Source organism: Hoplias malabaricus, chromosome Y, assembly GCF_029633855.1.
Source record: "Hoplias malabaricus isolate fHopMal1 chromosome Y, fHopMal1.hap1, whole genome shotgun sequence".
Classification (NCBI taxonomy): domain Eukaryota; kingdom Metazoa; phylum Chordata; class Actinopteri; order Characiformes; family Erythrinidae; genus Hoplias; species Hoplias malabaricus.
This window is the reverse complement of record NC_089820.1, coordinates 18,537,991-18,557,399: the sequence shown is the minus strand read 5'-3', so window position 1 is coordinate 18,557,399 and position 19,409 is coordinate 18,537,991. Positions and strand designations below refer to the sequence as shown.

Here is a 19,409-nt window from a genome sequence, read left to right as displayed (position 1 = left end):
GTATTGTATCATTTATAATGACAAAGGATTGAGACACTTTTCTAGTATCAGTATAATGTGCAACACTACTTCTCTAAGCGTTTGAAAAATGCTGCAAATGCTAGGGGTGGGCGATAACAATATTCTTGGCGATATGAACAAAACACAGAAAAATACTTGTATTAATTTCAAATTAAATTAATTTCTAACATATTACCATGATTTATTGCACATCTGATATATTGTAACCTCCACAAGCCACTCCACTTTTTTTGGAGCAAATTCCTCCACCTCAGAGCCACTTTCTGCCATACTTCGCTGTGGCTAAATGACTCGTGTAAAGAATGTATGCTGTATTATGGGTAACTGCATGACGTCATTTCATATCAAGTCTGAATATCACTAATATCACAATATTGCAGCAGGTAGTGTCGCAGTCACACAGCTCCAGGGATCTGGAGGTTGTGGGTTTGAGTCCCACTCCGGGTGACTGTCTGTGAGGAGTTGGTGTGTTCTCCCTGTATCTGCGTGGGTTTCCTCCAGGTGCTCCGGTTTCCTCCCACAGTCCAAAAACACACGTTGGTAGGTGGATTGGTGACTCAGAAGTGTCCGCAGGTGTGAATGTGTGAGTGAATGTGTGTGTGTGTCTGTGTTGCCCGGTGAAGGACTGGCGCCATCTCCAGGGTGTATTCCCGCCTTGTGCCAAATGATTCCAGGTCGGCTCTGGACCCACCGTGACCCTGAACTGGATAAGACGTTACAGATAATGAATGAATGTTATAATTGTGTTCAATATGGCACAGGTCACTAACCATTTTGCCATTCACCATTTTGCTTTTTGACACCTGAGTGAGGCATACCTAGGCCCGGGAAACTGCTCTTACACCGTCTGGAATGACGTAGGACCCCCATGTCCTTCAGTATCAGACGTGGAGAACCCTGCGGACCACGAGACCCCAGCTCTGTCTGCAGACAGTGTGTAGAAGACTGCAGACAGTGTGTAGAAGAAGGAACAGCCTGTGGAGTGTGCTATGAGCCCCAGAGTCCAGCAGCAAGCTTTAAACTCTCCTCCGGAATTAAGAGCACTCTCAGCTGGAGCACTGCTCCTGGGGCCAATCTCAGCTTCTCGCCACCGTTTGCAGCCAGAGGTAGGGTCCAGCGGGGCCCTCCCATTCACTTTAGTCCTCTGAGCAGCATCCTCTCAGTTTCACAACAGGGAGAGTCTCCATGAGCCGCTTCAGAGCCTGGGAGAAAAGTCCCCTACACTAAAAACAAGGCACTTGAAGAGTGCTACATTTGGGATGAGTTGGAGCAGTGTTTGTCATCTAGAACCAATCATCTAACATCATTACCAGACCTCACTAACATTCTGGAGGCTGCATGCAATCAAATGCTCACAGAAATGTTCCAGCATCTAGTGTGGACCGTTCTTACAAGAATAGAAGCTTGCACTGCACTAAAATGACGGGAAAACTCCTTTGAATTCCCTTGAATTCAGAAGAAATTCTAGATGAGCACAGTGTACTTCTTGTTTGTAAATATCAAGGAACGTTTTACAGCTAGCAGTGTTATAAGTAAGAGAACTCACTGCCTTGAATTGGCTCAGAAAGCTGGAGCCATGCTCTATACCATTTGCTGTAATGAGACAGGCTCTGGGACTGAGTATAAGAGCTGTAGTGAATGAGGGCACTCTGCTGCTCCTCTGATTGACTGCAGATCTAGGGAGTGAGTGGAAGCAGAGCTGTCTCTGTCAAACACAAAGACTCCACTGCTGTTCAGATGCAGAGAATGGAGTTCCAGGTTTCCCCAAGCAAACAGAGCACTTCCATTTAAACTGGGCCCAGTGACAGGGAGCATGAAGGAGGGCACAGAGGAGATGGGGCTGTGGAGAGAGGGATGGGTACGAAAGCCCCTGTAAGCATATATAGCAGAGCAGGGGAAACAACTGCTCTTTCAGAGCATGGCGTACACATTCACAGTCACCATAGTGGATCAACTGGAACTGGGAAGAACACACCTGAGGTGGGGACAGGACCACAGTCTTTCAGACCCCACAGCTGTAACATTACCATCACTCCCCACCCCTGCCTTCTGGTGATGTTTATAGATTCTATGTTGTACTGGGGAATACACAGTATTTACAGGGAAACAGCTACTCTTCTGCTTTCCAATCAGTCATAGGGACACAAATGTAAATAATGTATTTTTTGAAAACCTTAAGTGGAAGGTTACTCGGCTATAGTTGCAAAATGAATAATTAATTAACACTAAAGATTTTTTTTTAATAGGACCCTTGTTGCAGAAACAGTTGCAATATAAATCTCAATTTTTGAGTTTGTGTTATCAATTCCCTTTTTATGAACTAACATGAGTAAAAACTAAATGGAACAGATTTAGATAGTTTTTTCTAGGTATGAGCAGTGACTAGATTCTGTGTTAAACTTACTACGTTTTGTTCTTTCTAGGTATCAGCACTGGCCCTTGCCCCATTTGTACTAGCTGGGATACACATTCTGTCTGAACACTTAAGCATTTTTGAGAGTCGCTCTGGATAAGAGCGTCCGTTAAATGCTGTAAATGTACATGTTGTAGTCTTTATTTTTGGTATACTATAAAAGGCTGTCACCAAAACATGTTATAAATGCCTTGTTTGTTCCGTAAATGATTTTCTTTTAAACATTTACAAACATCCATCAAAATTGGCTCTGACTGAAAGCGTAAGCCCTGTCACGTATCGGAAAGACGCTGGAGCATTATGGGAAATGTAGTGTTTGTAGTGAATTTGCGCGGCGTGTCCCGTAGTTCTGCTTAGCAACCCAGGCTAAAATTGAGTTCTAACCGCTGTAATATTATTGGGGCCAAGCAACATTTTTATGACGACCTTGGTGCCGCACATAATGTGCATTTGTGGAATGAGGAGTTATTTTGCTTTGTACAGTTTTTTTATTATTATTGTCAGCCCAAAATTAGCCCCAGTTTAGCTTGTGGAATGGTGGGATTAGACCCATCCTACAGACCCAGAAAGTACTAGGCCATTTATATTCTCTAGGACTCTATGGACAGCTGTGACATTCCCGGGAATTAAGTTTAAGCGCTCCTCATGAGCTCCACCAGTGGCCTATGTGTCACACATTCCCTATTAAGCCAATAGTAAACATGGCTGCCCCTCTGTGGATTGCACACTTGTTTGGTCTAGGAATCTTCCATGGATGTGAGTTGTGCTTCATAGAAAATAAATAATAAATAACTGTTGATTTTTGATGAACATAGTTTGCTTCTTCTTTGTGGTATTTTTTAATTATTATTATTATTGTAGCTTCTTTAGGTTGACATGTGTGAGCTGCTTAAAACAGGTTGAAGCCCATCATCAATTAATGAGTGACCAAGGTAGCATGCCAAGAGTGAACGTCAAAGCCTCCAGCCTCTCAGATTTCACCTCAGGTTAAGACTAGGGTAATGAGAGAAGGATCAACAAGGAGATGAAAGAACTCATCATTATCCCACCACCTGAGAGCCTCCTAACTCCCTGAACACAAGCCGGGTAAGACATCGCTTTTATTTTGCCTTTTAAGGCATCATGTCTCCACGTTACTTACAGTTTAGATTAGGTACTAAATGATAACAGCATCGGTTGGACGATTCTAGTTCTGTTTACTTTGGAGTAAATTCATTTAGGAAATAGCAGTGACAAATGTGGTTAACTGATTAACAGTTGGCCAAACCAATACTGTAAAATGAAGGAGATTGCACCAGTCACAGAATGGGAAGATATCACTGCAGCTGGAACAAAATGATGCTTTAACAGGGAATGGAAAATCTTCCTTAACTTATAATGTAAGTCTATGTACAGATGTTTATTTGGATAAATTCCCTTGGTCCATTTGTCATGAGGGTGTCGCACAGTGTAAAGGGCAGCTGAAGTTTTTAAACTACATTTAAACATGAAAGGTGAGATAAATGGTTTTGTCCAAAATACCATTTATATATGATTTGGAAAAACAAAGATAAGATTAAAGCAGTTTAATTAATTAACTACATTTTCTCTAGAGCCCATATATGATGTTTGTTTAAGCTGATATAATTTCAGTCTGGACTGAAAGAGGCCTTCCTCATGAAGTTAAGGTGAATGGGAGAGTTCAACTGCTATAAGCTGTATAATGTTAATATGTTGGTTTTTGTGATTTCATATAAACAGTGAATTCAAACTGGGCTTAGTCTCCATATATAATAAACACAGAGTGAATGACACACTAAACTTATACAATACTTACATACTCCAGCCAACTCTTTTATTTGAAAACAGTGAGGGAATTGTTTGCGTGGTGTGATATGTTCTCTTTAAGTACAATCAGATTACCTTCGTTTGTTTCCCTGCAGGGAAGAAACAGGGTGCAATAACTGTGTACGCATTATTTACTGTGTTTCCTTGGAACGCCGTTTCTCTGCACTCTGCTGCTGCTTATATTCTCTGGGCTCCAGATGACATAGATCCCAGTCTCTGAGCACTATTGCGTTACACTCACGTCTTATTCATTAGTCATGCCCAAACTGAACAGGAGCTTAGTGGCTCGGGGTGTTCCAGAAACACTGCCACCCAGTCTTTTTATTAAATATCAAATATGAGATGCACTAATTTTCCTGGTTCTTACAGACCTTCAGATGAGTGAGAGCAGTGATGGAGGCATATCAGAAAAACTCCACCAGAAGAACCCGGAGACACAGCCATGGTGTCCTTCAGGACCTGCTTAATAAAGGCTTTAGGACTGGAGGAAAGGAGGCCAATGTAAGTGTAAAACCTAAAGAGAATAGCATTGTTGTTGGACCAACTCCATGTAGCTTCATTATGTTGTTTTAATTATTTTTTTTTAAAAAACAAACAGCTGATTTTTAAAACTTGTGTTATAAATATATGATGAATGGACAAATACACTCTCATAAAAATGGTACTGTACAGTACAGCTATTGTATACTCAGGTACAAACAGTGTAAAAATATATTTCTTTAACTTCCATGCAAAGTTAGGAATGTTATTTCCTTCTCCTGTGGATTTACCATTTTGAAGATGGGTCTATAATTAACAGGAACAAAACTTGAACAATTGACTTCAAAATTCCATTTTGGATTTCACTCATTCTCTTCTTGTATTGGATCACAGACTCATCCCCAGTTTGGAAGAGCTGAGAGGACTGGGACACCTGTGTATCTCCAGCCTTTGGCCCTTGACAGCATTATCACCCGCAGAGGAAGCCTGGTGCTGCTGAACGGTCCAAGTGCCATTGAGATCTATAAGGTACAGTCCAAGATTAGAGCTGAATTTCTGGATATATTTACAAAGAGCTTAGTTTAATTTGATTTTAGTATAGGTTTTCCAAAATCTACATTTAAATAAAAAAATGTGTAAAGAAGATGTGTAGAACGCTTTTTAAAATGGTGCTACAAGAAAAACACACCCAGTTGAAAATCAAAGTATAAAAACACTCAAGCCTTTCTACAGGGTGGGCCATTTATATGGATACACCTTAATAAAATGGGAATAGTTGGTGATATTAACTTCCTGTTTGTGGCACATTAGTATATGGGAGGGGGGGCTTTTTAAGATGGGTGGACTTTTAGACTTTTATCTTTGGGGTCATCTGAAGGCAATTGTCTATGCTGTGAAGATACGAGATGTGCAGCACCTGAAACTACGGATACTGGAAGCCTGTGCTAGCATATCTCCTGCGGTGTTACTATCAGTGTGTGAAGAGTGGGAGAAGAGGGTTGCATTGACAATGGGCAGCACTTTGAACACATTTTATAAATGGTCATAAATAACTCATGAAAGATTAAAGTTACATTAAAATCAAACACACCATTGTTTTTCTTGTGAAATTCCCAATAAGTTTGATGTGTCACATAACCCTCTTCCCATTGAAAAAATAAAAATGGCCGACTTCAAAATGGCCGCCATGGTCACCACCCATCTTGAAAAGTTTCCCCCCTCCCATATACTAATGTGCCACAAACAGGAAGTTAATATCACCAACCATTCCCATTTTATTAAGGTGTATCCATATAAATGGCCCACCCTGTATTTTACTATTAGATACTAAATGTTTGGAACATATTCCAATACATTTGGTATAAACAGGAGTGGTGTTTTTGATCCAGAACTAATAATCCACCACCCTGTACCTGATCTTACACTTTAAAAAGGTTGTTACATGTTCTGTTTATGTTAAGGAAGCAAAAATAGTTCTAGTGGCATCAAAGCCTAGAAATACAGCCTTGGCAGCTTGAACACATTGCAGTTATTCACTCTACTCTAAAACACACTCAAGTGTGTGAATAAACAGTTCCATAAAGCTTGTTCAGTTAAGCCTGCAGCTTTGCCGAGCTGTGTTTAGTAGAGATGTTATAATCAGTTTTTTTTCTGACAAGGTAACCGCATTCCCTGTCTGAGCCAAGCACGCTGTCTTTTTATCCCAGCCTGCTTTCTGTGGTCTTCTGACATCTCTCTCTCTCTTTCTCTCTCTCTCTCTCTCTCTCTCTCTCTCTCTCTCTCTCTCTCCCCCCACAGCCTGGGAGGAGGAGGAGTGAGGTAGTGAATGCAGCTCAGGGAACTGATATTTACCTCCCAGCTATCACAGGGAAAACGTCAAACCTGCAGACAGCCCGGGCCAGTCTCAGTCACTCCTGCCCCTATCTGTCCAGCCTCAGACGCAGAGACTCCGCCTCCTCTCTCCTCTCAAACAGAGGCTCAGACTTTAACAGCAAACAGGTGAACACACCCAGCCCCAGGCTCTACACTGATATAGCACACCATCGCTATGGCAACTGGATACCACCTGTCAAACGTATAACCCCTCTCAGAGTTTGTGTGTTTCTGGCAGAGCTGTCCTATTTATTCTATTCTGCATTCTACTAGTAATGCTGTGTTTGTTTTCCTTTACATTTTACTTTCATATATTTACACTAATAACTATGTTATTTTTTTATGTGCCTATTAACACTTTGCCTTGCTTTGCCTTGTCTATCCTGGACATAGTGGCCTTAATCAGACTTTTATAAATAAACCCTATAATGCAGTGCTCTTATGCTGATGTAACACACTAAAGCTGTTATAAATGACCTTACAATAACAATCCAAAATGTAGTATGAAGCCACCCCTGAATATTTGAGGCTGGTGGGAATTGGGGGTGTCTGATTTAAGAAAAAACCCTGAGTGAGTTGGTGTCTAGAGAGTTATAGCCATAAAAGTGTATATAATGAATAGGGAATGCATATTTCACACTTGTCTCATTTACAAAAATGGTTGCCAAAGTTGGGCAACCTGAGCTTTGGCCATAGATTTGGTCTCAGCATTGTTAGGGACACACAAAATGCTTCTCTGTAACCCCTCTAAATTCATGAGGTGCTCCCCTGAGAGCTCTCCAGCTCCTCCCCTACTGGGTGCCACTACAATATGTCATATAAAGATCTGTATTTAGATGGATATTTTGTATTACAACAGTTTATAATTTGAAATTGGATTTAAGTTTGTGATTTGTGGGTGTACTGTCACTTTAAGACCGTGCTGCTTCAGGCTTGGCCTCAAAAGTGTGTGGTTTTAATTCTGTGGGGATATTTGGGCTTGTAGCTACACAGATTTCTTACCATATCACGTCGGGAAAAACTTAGTTTTGGATTTGCTTCTGTCAGAGAGAGAGACAGAGTTTATTTCAAGATATTCTGTATCCTGCATAATTCAGAATAAACAGACGTGTTTTTTCCTTCTTACCCGGAGTGCAATGGAAGTTATTCCTTGGACGAGTGCATTGATCAGCTCACACCTCCTCTGTGTCTGGCAGTAAATATAATATTTGCATGTCGTACTATCCTTCCGACCCCTCCCTTTCAGCCTAAACGTCGTCTCGAAATTGAGCTTCTGGGAGGCATAATCGGAATTGTCTGCTCCAAAGATTTTGGCCAAATATTGATAGGGAGAATTCTTTCTTTCCAAAATATTGACATGTCCCTACCATACATATGCAAACCTACACCCCTGAGTCTGAGAGAGCATGACTGGACTCTTTGCGCGCTGGGTGGGTGGAATGGCCCCTCCTCTCCCCTCAGCTCTCTGCTCATGGTGGCAGCTTTTTCAGGTGTCTGCCAGCTGATGTAACAGATCTGGGCAGTTTGTGTTCTATTCTGCTGCATTAGACTGTGCAGTGCTTTTGCATTAGTTGCAGTTTAGAAATAAGTGGTGGGCTGACCTCAAATATCTTCAAGAAAACATGTGTTTTCATGGTGGTCTGTGTTTAACATACTTTCAGTGTAATATTTGGATCCCACTGCACACACCCTTTCACCTCCGCAGAATTACCTAAAGGAACAGAAGGAGTCAAGGCGGTCCAATGTAACTGTGACAATGACGTACCTGGGCCAGGGAAAGCCTGGAGTCACCCCGGATGAGATGAAGGTGCTCCAGCAGATTTGCGGCGGGGAGAACATCTGTGTCTTTAAAGGATCTGTGCAGGCTGGAGGTAATAATTACCGCAGACGCCACACACTGTGAAGCCATGAAAGTGGAAATCCAATAATTCAGGCGGTTCTGAAGCATGGTGTTCCAGCTCAGTGGGAAATGATTGCGGTGAGTGTGCTGGCCTGTAAGAATAACCCAAGTCCCTGCTGTGTTGTGCAGAACAGTTTCAGTTCACCTCCCAGAGACACCTGAGCTTCCCATTCAGTGCCACCTTCTACGTCAATGGCCTCATGGCAGGCAGGATCAGCACATGCTGCGAATACCGCTACAGCCCTGGCTTCCAGCAAGGACGCAAGAGCTGCTTCAAACTCACACGCCTTAATGGAGGAAAACCCTGCTACAAGTGAGTGCTGCAGTATGATAATTGATATTTTATGAAGCATAGTAGCAAGAAGCAGTTTGTCATTTGTTCCAACAAAACACAGCCAAGGATATTTAAAGGAACATGAGATGTTGGCACTGGTGTACAGCAGATTGTGCCAGTGCCTCTCGTTATAATACAAACCTCGGGCATATTGCTGTGATTATATCACAGTTCTGTTATCTTTGTTTATTGTTAGGTTTTGAGAAAAAGAAGGTGGGGGGGTTTGTTTGTTTATCAACACTCCACAAGGTTAAATATTTCCATTCTATCAGGCACATCCCACTTGTTTGTAAGCAATTGCTTCGTTGCTAGGTTACGTGGGTATGTGGTGGAGTAATACTTAAAGAGTTTTGGTCAGAGTACCTTTATTGTGTACTATTGAACAACTGCTCGCTCCTTTAAGACTGAATGTAATGTTTTTTTTTATAGGTGTGTGAATTCAAGACACGGTATTGGTCAGCAAGATAAAGTCATCAGATCTCCCAGCAATCACAAAGCCATCAAATCTCAGGAAAGTTAGTATTAATTTAGTTTATTACTGTGGGTCTTGGAAAGAATCCCTGCATCAGATTACTGTCTATGAGGAGAGTGGTGTGCTCCCTGTGTCTGTGTGGGTTTGCTGTAGGTGCTCAGGCTTCCTGCCACAGTCCAAAAAAGCATAATTCATGCATAATTGTTGTCTATGAAATTCTTTACTTGTAGTGTATACTCAACCATATCAACCATAAAATTATGTCTACCTCCTTGATTCTACACTCACTGTCCCTTCTTAGAGGACTAGATGGCGACCAACACAAACTGTGCAGCAACAAGGTGGACCAATACAGTAGGTCCGTCTGAGAGTGGAAAATGAATGTGGACGCAATGTTTAAAACTCAAGCAGCACTACTTTGTCTGATCCAACTGTACCAGAGCAACACACACTAACACACCACCACCATATTCAGTGTCACAACAGAACTGAGATTGATCCACCAGCCAAATAATACTTCCTTTGTGGTGGTCCCATTTGGGGTCCTGACCACTGAAGAACAGAGTGTAACAAACAAAGTGTGCAGGGCAAGAGTCTAATTTTAGAACTACAAAGTGCTCTTGTCTGGTCAGTGGAGCTGATAAAATGGACAGTGACTGTAGAAAACAAGGATGTGGTCATAATGTTATGGTGGTTCGATGTATACGGCTTTGGTGATTTCAAACTATTGAAAGTTATTCTGAATTAATCGTTTTGCTTATGAAAACTAAATAGGTGTAGGTGTGATGGAGTCCTGCCCTTCCTCACCTTTATTCATCCCTCTGGGAATGGAGAGATCAGTGCGGAGGATGAAAAAGCTTCCCAAAGAAGGAGCTGATGTATCCACGGACAGTGAAGACCTGAACACCAGCGTGAAAGAGAGGAAACGACACAAACGGAGTAAAGGACGTCTCAGTCAACAGAGAGATGACAAGGTCTCAGAGGAAACCCAGAATATCCCAGGAGCTAAAGGAGGAGAGAATAAATCGGTGGATACCAATCAGCCGACATCTGAGGCCAGAAGCTCAAACAATACCAAAGACCACGGCACAGAAAAACCAGAACCTGACATCAGAGTCCGAACCACAGGTGAGAGCTCATTATGACATAGCATGGCAGATGCTCTCATCTAGAGCAGCTTAATAAACATGATGCAGGTTAATATAGAATTACGTGTCTTGCCCATTGACCCTCATTGGAGTACACTCTCAAAAAAAGATACGGTAGTGGTACATTGTTGGTCACTTAATGTACAAACAGTGTAATTGTACCTTTTAAAGATACAAGAGTGGTTTTAAAGTCCTGTTGTTTTCCTTAAAGGAACATTACATTCTCTTCACCAGAAGGAGAGGTGGAAATTTGTGATCTTTAATTATACAACTGTGTAAGATAAAAGAACATAATATACATGCTGGAGATGTATTGGGGCGTATGAAATCAACACCATTTTAAGATCTATAGTTATAATATAATAATTATGTTCCCTAATTAAAGGTACTGAGTATATTCCCTTGATGGTACCCCCACAGAGACATCAAAAAAATACCACTTCGGTGACCGTTTGTCTGACAGTGTAGAATGGCGTCCCAGGTGGGGAATTGAACCCTAGTCTCCCACAGTGTTACCCACTATGCTGTAATAATAGACAAACAGGTTCCAGTAAGGTCTGTTTAACACATTTGAAGAGTTAGGAGTTCACTTGGCTGCACACCACGCAGTTTTGACGTTACAAGCATCCTCTCTCCTGGTAAATCTCAGTGCTGTTTTTCATTGTCTGAGATCCACAGAATAAAAAAATGGGGAGTTAAAGACGGTTGTATTTCTCAAAGATTCATTGCAGGTCGGAGAAGGCATGAGTAAGCACAGTGGAAAGAAAAGGCCGGCTCCTCCGGAACCCAATGGCAAAAGCAGAAACGGGGAAAGACTGAGAGACTTCTATGAGGAATGTGTTGAAATGAGCACTGGTCTGGAATCAGGCCTAGATCAACAGAAGTGGTTCAAAGCAAACAGTGAGTAAAGAAGTGTGGCTCGTTGCTCACGGACAGGGTTCCCCCTCGAGCCTTTTAAACCCGTTCCTACTCAGTCAATCATTCGAACATAAAGTTTCATACTGCAGCACAAAGTAGCTTAGTTAGTGCACTGAGAAGTTAAAGCGACCTGGAGAATTAATACAGACTTTATTTTTTTTTGATCTTCTGAGTCATCCACTCTCAAGATCCAGCAACTTTGGACTTCTGAAACCTCCAACACCCTTCTCCAGCTTTTAGAAATCGAGGCTTACTTTTGACTTGCTATGCTATGCTATGCTAGTTAGTATATTTATACCATTATTACATACTGTTTAGCACTGTTATTCTTCTCAAATTACACACATCTTTGCATTCTGGTTTTAGAGCATGAAAGGAATAAGATTAAAGAGCAGATCACCATGGCTCCTCGTCCAAACGGCTCCGTTTCCGAGGTGGAGCTCAGTGAAGAAAGCGACAGCAGCGTCCTCAATTCAAACACAAGGAATCTCAGGAGGAACACCAAGCCGCCTGACGGATCTCACCAGGGTTAGTCTGAAAATCGCCACTGAAATCTACCTTTTGAGAAGACTGTACAGTTTTATCACCGAGCACTGGTGTTTGTTTTGAAATCTGTTTGCAGATGCTCCAGAGAATGACACTTTAGAGAAAGAACAAGAACTACAGAAACAGGTTGGTTCAGTCTCTGAAAGCTGATGTCACAAATTGTCAACCACAGTTTTAATTTGAGAATGTTTTTCACAATTTCTCATATCTAGCACTGGTGGTATGAGTCTGGGGTGTTCTCCCAATATCTGTGTGGGTTTCCTCCAGGTATTCAAGGGACTGGGCGATTGTGAGAAGGGCTGGGTGAATGTGTGTAACTGTCCAGAGGAGTGAGTGAGTGTGTGAGGGACTGAGTGAGAGTGTGAAGCCCCGGTGATGGACCTGTGGTCTGTTCAGGGTGTGTACCTGCCTTGCGTCCACCTACACACAGTCTTTCCATTGCTGTCTGTCATTGAAATCACTGCTTTCCATGTGTGTGAGAGCATTCTAGAACGGTAAAAAGGATGAACTACTTACTATAGCATTCAGCTTACTCTAAACATTCTACCTTAGAAATACTCATTTTACAGGAAAGGTGGAGCATCCAAATAAAGTGTTACCAACATTCTTAACTTTAAATGGAAGTTATGGTGAAACATTTTATCCAAGTCATTTGGGAGTCATTCTTTATGAAAGTGTGAGCCATTTTAAATACAAAACCCATTTCCAGAAAAGTAATTGTAAAAATTGAAACTAATTGTAATTTTCTTTCCATTGAAAACACTAAAAATATTTTGTACTTTGTTTTTTGTCTTTGTTCTTTTGTTTGTTAAATAAAGGTTCATGTAAATAAACAAAATACAGATTTCAGTTTTTAAGAAAGTGTCCAAACTTTCTCTGGGAATGGGTTTTTTGAAGAGTTTGTTCAAAGCGTACGACAGACACTTGTAAAAAATGAAAAGGTACAGTAGAGGTACACAATTGTCACTATAGGTACAAACAATGTAAATGTACCTTTAAAGGTACAGCAGTTTTACCAGTGGTAATTTACTGTGATATTTCACCATTTCTTTCTTATTTTTTTTTTTTTTACGTTATTCATCTTTCCATTATTTCACAAACAACATCATTTATTATTCATATAATTCATATGGACCTTCTGCTCTCGTGTCAGCTTTTAGCCCCAGTTTGTCCACCAGGATGAACAAGAGGATCTAGTGTCCAAAAATCCCTCCCAAACTGGAGCTGAAAAATTCCTCACAGTTCAGTAGAGAAAGCCAGAGAGAGAGAGAAAGTTGGCATTCTCAACTCCATCGATCCATTACTCACTGCCCAACACATTCCTTTACCACGTCTTTCTGATTTATTCTGAGATTAAATCACCAAATCTATTTCAAATGATATTTATTGTAGGCCACTGGCGTCTAGACAGAAGACTTAAAGTAGGATTGCATCCCAAATCCATTATATAACATGTTCCATACCTTAAAGACAGAGAGCAGGAAGTCCAACAGCACTGAGCCATCTGTAGCTAGAGAGTGAGATAACAGTGAGTTATACCCTCAGTCTTGTGACCCAGGGCTGTTTATATCAGGAAACCCAGAGTGAGGTTACACTTCAGAATCCTTTTAAAACTATTAAAAAAATTGTTTAAAACTAGTTCTAAAACCAAGGAATAGGATTAGACCAAATATATTCCAGAGAGCTGATGTAGAGTATCACAGCACTGGGAATCCTAAATCTACACCCATCACTCACTTCACATGTCTGTCACATCACTCCCTTTTGCATTCATTCATTCATTGTCTGTAACTCTTTATCCAGTTCAGGGTCGCGGTGGGTCCATAACCTACCTGGAATCATTGGCCGCAAGGCGGGAACAGACCTTGGAGGGGGCGCCAGTCCTTCACAGGGCGACACACACTCACACATTCACTCACACACTCACACCTATGGACACTTTTGAGTCACCAATCCACCAACCAATGTGTGGAAATCCACCTACCCAGAGAAAACACCAAACTCCTCCCAGACAGTCACCCGGAACAGGACATAAACTTACATCCTCCAGGTCCCTGGAGCTGTGTGACTGCAACACTACCTGCTGCGACACTAACTCTCTGTAAGAAGTTTGGTGTGTTCCCCCTGTGTCCGCGTGGGTTTCCTCAGGATGTTTCGGAATGATTCTCACTGTCCAAAAACACATGTTGGTAGGTGGATTGGCCAACCAAAAGTGCCCCTAGGATGTGTGAGTGTGTGTCGCCCTGTGAAGGATTGGCCTCCAGGGTGTGTTCCCGCCTTGCACCCAGTGATTCCAGGGAGGCTCTGGACCCACCGCAACCAGACTATTAATAAATGAATGAAGTTTGACACTGCTCTCTTCCACCACTCAGTTTAGTACAAGGCAGTGCAGATATCCATTAGCAAGTCTAAAAATACTGAATAGATAGTGTTCTTCTCCATAATCTGTCCAATTATGTTGCATTGGCAGCAATTCAAACAAGCAGTGGATGGCTTCACATCTCAGAGGAAGGAAAATTCAACCAGACAGTTCTACAATGACACCTCATGTAAATCTCCATACATCAGTGGATTTAACTGTACCTGTAGCTTGCTGATCTTTATTGCCCGAGGACCTCCTGTTATTCAGAGAACTACAGTTTCTCCAAAGGGGAAATTATGAGGAATGTATGCCAGGAAAAGCAATAAGCTACAGTTGGAGCTGATTTCACAGGCAGCTCAGCTGGATTTTTTTAGGTCTACTTGGTATTTAGAGATATTCTGAACTTTATTTTAAAAAGGTTGTGCATATTTATTTGCATTTGCTCCATAATCTCAAAGGCAATACCTATACAGTCCAATTCAGAACTCTACTATCCCTTGAGATATTAAGCTCTAGATCAAGTTAGGAAATATCTGCATATTATTATAGGAGATATATGTTACATCATCAAACAATATATAGTGAATTTTGCTGCTAATACAGAGTGAGGGAATTAGTCCTGTGTTAATCAATGTATTACATCTGTAATACCAAATGTGAAGTTGCACACAGGTTAGTCCTGTACTGTGTGCGACTATATGACAATATGTAATGGGGCATGGTGATTGGTTGAATGAATTTGTCATGGGATTCTCTTGCAATCTCTGTCTGTGGAATCCAGTATTCATGGGTTGGAGATGATGTCACTGTGTATCATAGCCACCACATTAGGCACCTACTCATTACTCAAAAACACAACTCAAAAACTTTCAAAAAAAATTTCTTAGACTAAAGACATCACATAGATGTTAGATGTTAAAATGAAAGGAATGTAAGTATGGAACCCTTTTCTCTCTGATCCATTTATCTGTCTCTCATTTTAAACAGTGCTGTTTTTCTGTGTCAGTCACTAGAGATGAGCTCCAATATATTATTCCACATAGCACCATATTCCCTACACATTCCCCTGCACATCACATATATATTAATATTATTTCACCCAGACAGTACTAAGACAATTAGTCAACAGGGAAAGTGTGAATCTCATTGCTGACCAAAATTTCGACATACAACAAACTACATGAATGAAGAAACGATTATTTTATGACCGACTTTGTACCCTACAAAGGATGGGGATTCTGCCTCAGCTTCGAAGCAGCATGAAAATGCTCACTAATCGCTCACATTTTCAGACAAAGAGAAATACAGGGATTGGACAATGAAACTATTTGGCTGCTATAGCCAAACCTTTGGTCACTTATGCCAATGCCAAACATCGGTTTCAATGGTGCAAGGAGCGCAAATCTTGGGCTGTGGACAATGCGAAACATGTATTGTTCTCTGATGAGTCCACCTTTACTGTTTTCCCCACATCCGGGAGAGTTACGGTGTGGAGAAGCCCCAAAGAAGTGTGCCACCCAGACTGTTGCATGCCCAGAGTGAAGCATGGGGTGGATCAGTGATGGTTTGGGCTGCCATATCATGGCATTCCCTTGGCCCAATACATGTGGTAGAGGGGCGCGTCACTGCCAAGGACTACCGAACATGAAAGTGAAGTTGAACATCTCCCATGGCCTGCACAGTCACCACATCTAAATATTATTGAGCCAATTTGGGGTGTTTTGGAGGAGCGAGTCAGGAAACGTTTTCCTCCACCAGCATCACGTATTGACCTGGCCACTATCCTGCAAGAAGAATGGCTTAAAATCCCTCTGACCACTGTGCAGGACTTGTATATGTCACTCCCAAGACGAATTGACGCTGTATTGGCCGCAAAAGGAGTCCCTACACCATACTAATAAATTATTGTGGTCTAAAACCAGGTGTTTCAGTTTCATTGTCCAACCCCTGTACATTATTAAACCTGAAATCAAATCAAAGAAATAATTTAGGCAGATGGTCACTATAAAACACTTTCCAAAAATCTGTTACACTGAAAGCGGTAGGATAGTATTTATCCTGTAAAAAAAGAGAAAAGAATGAGACAGTGGCATGTCTGTAGTCTCTTGCATGCTAAAATAACATGATTAATGAAACATATATATATATATATATGGTCTGTGTTTTCCATTAGATCCTATTACAAAAATGCTAATATGGCTAACAGAAAAATAAAGGTATTTTCTCTCATTGGCAAGCTGGTGGGCTTCTGTGCTTCTGAGTGTTGAGACTCTCCAGCACAGGGAAAGAGAAATCTACCACTTTTCCTATATGTTTACATTAGTGCTGTGCTCTGAAATCAGACTTAGAAAAGCTGTGGAACCCCTGCTCTAAAGACATGAAAATATCCATGAACAAGAAAAAAAGACCCCATAACATAAGTTCAAAAATGCTGTGCTGTACATTTGAGTGTGTTTGTTTACAGCTGGACGCTATGACGGAGGTGCTGAGTAGCTCAGATGAAGTGGAGCAGCTGGTTCTGAGGAACACAGGACTGACCGATGACCTGCTGAAGGGGTTGGCTGCAGCACTGAAGAGCAGCTTATCCACAGTCACCATGATCAACCTCAATTTCAATCACATTGGCCCCCAAGGAGTTCACGTTCTGCTTGACCTCCTTCAGGTCAAACTAGAGATCAAAGGACTGCTGTAAGCCTCCATTTATATACACCTCAAGGGACAGACACCTACCTGGGGTCCAAAACTTGAGTTTTGAATCACAACCAATATTACAACTGTCACATTTACTTAATTAAATACAAAATAGATTCAAACAGACCTCTTCTGCAAACTGGCAATTATTGATCAGATAATATACTACTGCAAATTGTACTGTCTAATCTTAAGTAGTTTGATTAACAGGCGCATTTTTATATCATTCTATATGTTTTCCACTGTAGATGCTGTGTACAGACCTTTGGTAATACTTAATAATAATGGTATATTAATTAATAGTACTGGTACAGTATTAAGTAATAAAAAATCTCAACCAAATTCACATAAATTTTACCCCAACCCTAAACTTATCCTCAACCTCACCTGCAATCTAAACCTTGTGTTCACTCTTATTCTTAAACAGCTGTCGCACTAGATGGTCAGTGAAGTTTGTTGGGCAAAATCACATTCTTTTAATTGTATCCCGATTTTCTAGGGTGAATAAATTATTTGAACTTTTCACATGCAAATTCATACTCAAATTCAAAGAGTAGAAGTACAGTTCATTCAAAATGAGGTAACTGAGTGTTCAGCGTAACATTTTATATAACATGATCAAATCTGATTATAATATGGTCCATAAACATAAGGTGACAGTGATGTGCAGTCAGTCAGGAGGCTGGAACAGATGGTAAAACATTTGTAGTACTATTTTTAGTATTTTAGCTGTTTATGTTTGATGAGTTAGCCAGTTTGTTAGCAACTCAAGATGAGGCACTGGAAACTACCCCAAGCAACTTTCTCAAGTTGAAGATATGATGACCCCATAAGCTTTTGTTCTTCATAGCTCTCCTACTCCTTCCTCATCCTCACTGCCATACACTAGCCAAGGCTAAGCTGCCAACCACACCAAAATGGATGACTGTTCGCATTGCCAATGTTCCAGCCCCGCCTTTACCCTGCAGAGTAATGTGAAGTGTCTAGTTTGACATCTGTGTAACACTGTTGAGAATCAATACGCTCTACTTATTCTATCATTCCTCCTCTTTCCCTAAAGAATTTTGGAATTTATTTGAAAGGATTTATAGCCATTGTTCAGTCTAGATTTGTTGTTTTGCCTTTGACCCGAATGATGGAATAGCTGTAAAAGAACAGTTAACATTCTACTCCATTTAGCTTCGTTAGCTTTTATCTTCTGCCTCCTAGCTTTGTGACAGCATGTAAATAAACGACACATATGTTGCAGATGCGAAGTTGGAAAAATAATAAAACAAATAAAAGAAAGAAAACATTAATAATTAATAACCCTTTCCTTTCCATCTAGATTGTTTGGAAACCAGCTTGGAGACACAGGAACTCAGATCCTGCTCAGTGGAGTGGCTGATCTTCAGGAAAAAACATCAGCTTCACCTAGAATGGCACCATATCCCAGACAGTTCTACTTTCCACCTCCTACATTCACCCTCTTAGAGCTAGACTTGGGTGGGAACGGGATGGGAAGTGAAGGCCTGAGAGTGTTGGGCACTTACATGAGGTATCACTCACAGCTGCAGTATCTGGGTCTAGCCCAAACACCATGCTCTGACATGGAGGCCTGGAATGTCTTGTTTGAAAGCCTGAAAGTGAACAGTAAAGTAAGTCATATCATGCTGGATGAGAACCAGCTGGGAGACCAGGGAGTCAAGCTGTTTGCAGAGGCTCTGAGAATCAATGAAAGCTTGAGGAAAGTGGATCTGGACAGTAATGGTTTTGGGGAAGCTGGAGGAAACGATCTCCTTCAGGCACTTCTCGGCAGGAAGCAGAGTTCTCTTGAACACTTGAGCTTGCAGGAGAACTACATCAGTACAGCACTGATGAGCAAAATACAGCAGGCGGTCACACCAGTGAAAACTACAGCAGAAGGACAAAACGACCCATAAAACCTTATTTTGACAACTGACTGATGTTTTGTAGATAATCAGTCTGTGTGTAAATAAGATTTAACTTGTTTTCAAGTTGACTTTGGAAGACCCTGTTAAATCTAACACTAACCCCAACCTTGACACCAGCACTAAACCGAGACCTTCTCCTAAACCTAACCATAATGTTGATTATCAACTATTGATCACCAAATATTACTTATTACTTTCATTATCAATAATTGACTGTCCAAATAATGTGTGACCCAACTTAGAGTGTAAATTGCTGTAGCAAGGCTTACATTTATGTCAGTAATTGAGAAAATGACCTGGGCACAGTGTTTTAAGCATTGGTCCATTCATCAGCAGATCACTGGTTCAATCTCTGGTGATACCTCAGCCATGAGGCCAGGATTTCAAGAGAGTATAATTGGCTTGGTAATGATTTGCTATTGATTTAATGTTTATAACATAAAAACATTTAATTAGCAGTAGTGTTACATTAGTGGAGGTTCAAAAAGAGG

General features: G+C 41.1%; 1 protein-coding gene across 1 annotated transcript; it reads left to right on the top strand.

Annotated features, from left to right (window-relative positions):
- The first annotated feature begins 4,654 nt into the window (after positions 1-4,654).
- On the top strand, positions 4,655-19,361 carry LOC136678407 (uncharacterized). The gene is made up of 12 exons (XM_066656464.1): positions 4,655-4,762; positions 5,135-5,269; positions 6,539-6,739; positions 8,319-8,484; positions 8,643-8,826; positions 9,277-9,362; positions 10,094-10,447; positions 11,188-11,367; positions 11,752-11,913; positions 12,008-12,057; positions 16,758-16,981; positions 18,312-19,361. The coding sequence occupies exons 1-12, from the start codon at positions 4,655-4,657 to the stop codon at positions 18,904-18,906; spliced, it is 2,445 nt and encodes an 814-aa protein (XP_066512561.1). The 3' UTR covers positions 18,907-19,361.
- Positions 19,362-19,409: the final 48 nt, after the last annotated feature.

Excerpts from the sequence above, each read along its gene's own strand:
- LOC136678407 (XM_066656464.1), top strand. The coding sequence starts at position 4,655 with ATGGAGGCATATCAGAAAAACTCCACCAGAAGAACCCGGAGACACAGC. Across the intron at positions 4,763-5,134 it reads CTGGAGGAAAGGAGGCCAAT|ACTCATCCCCAGTTTGGAAG; the intron begins GTAAGTGTAAAA and ends ATTGGATCACAG. Across the intron at positions 10,448-11,187 it reads CATCAGAGTCCGAACCACAG|ATTCATTGCAGGTCGGAGAA; the intron begins GTGAGAGCTCAT and ends TATTTCTCAAAG.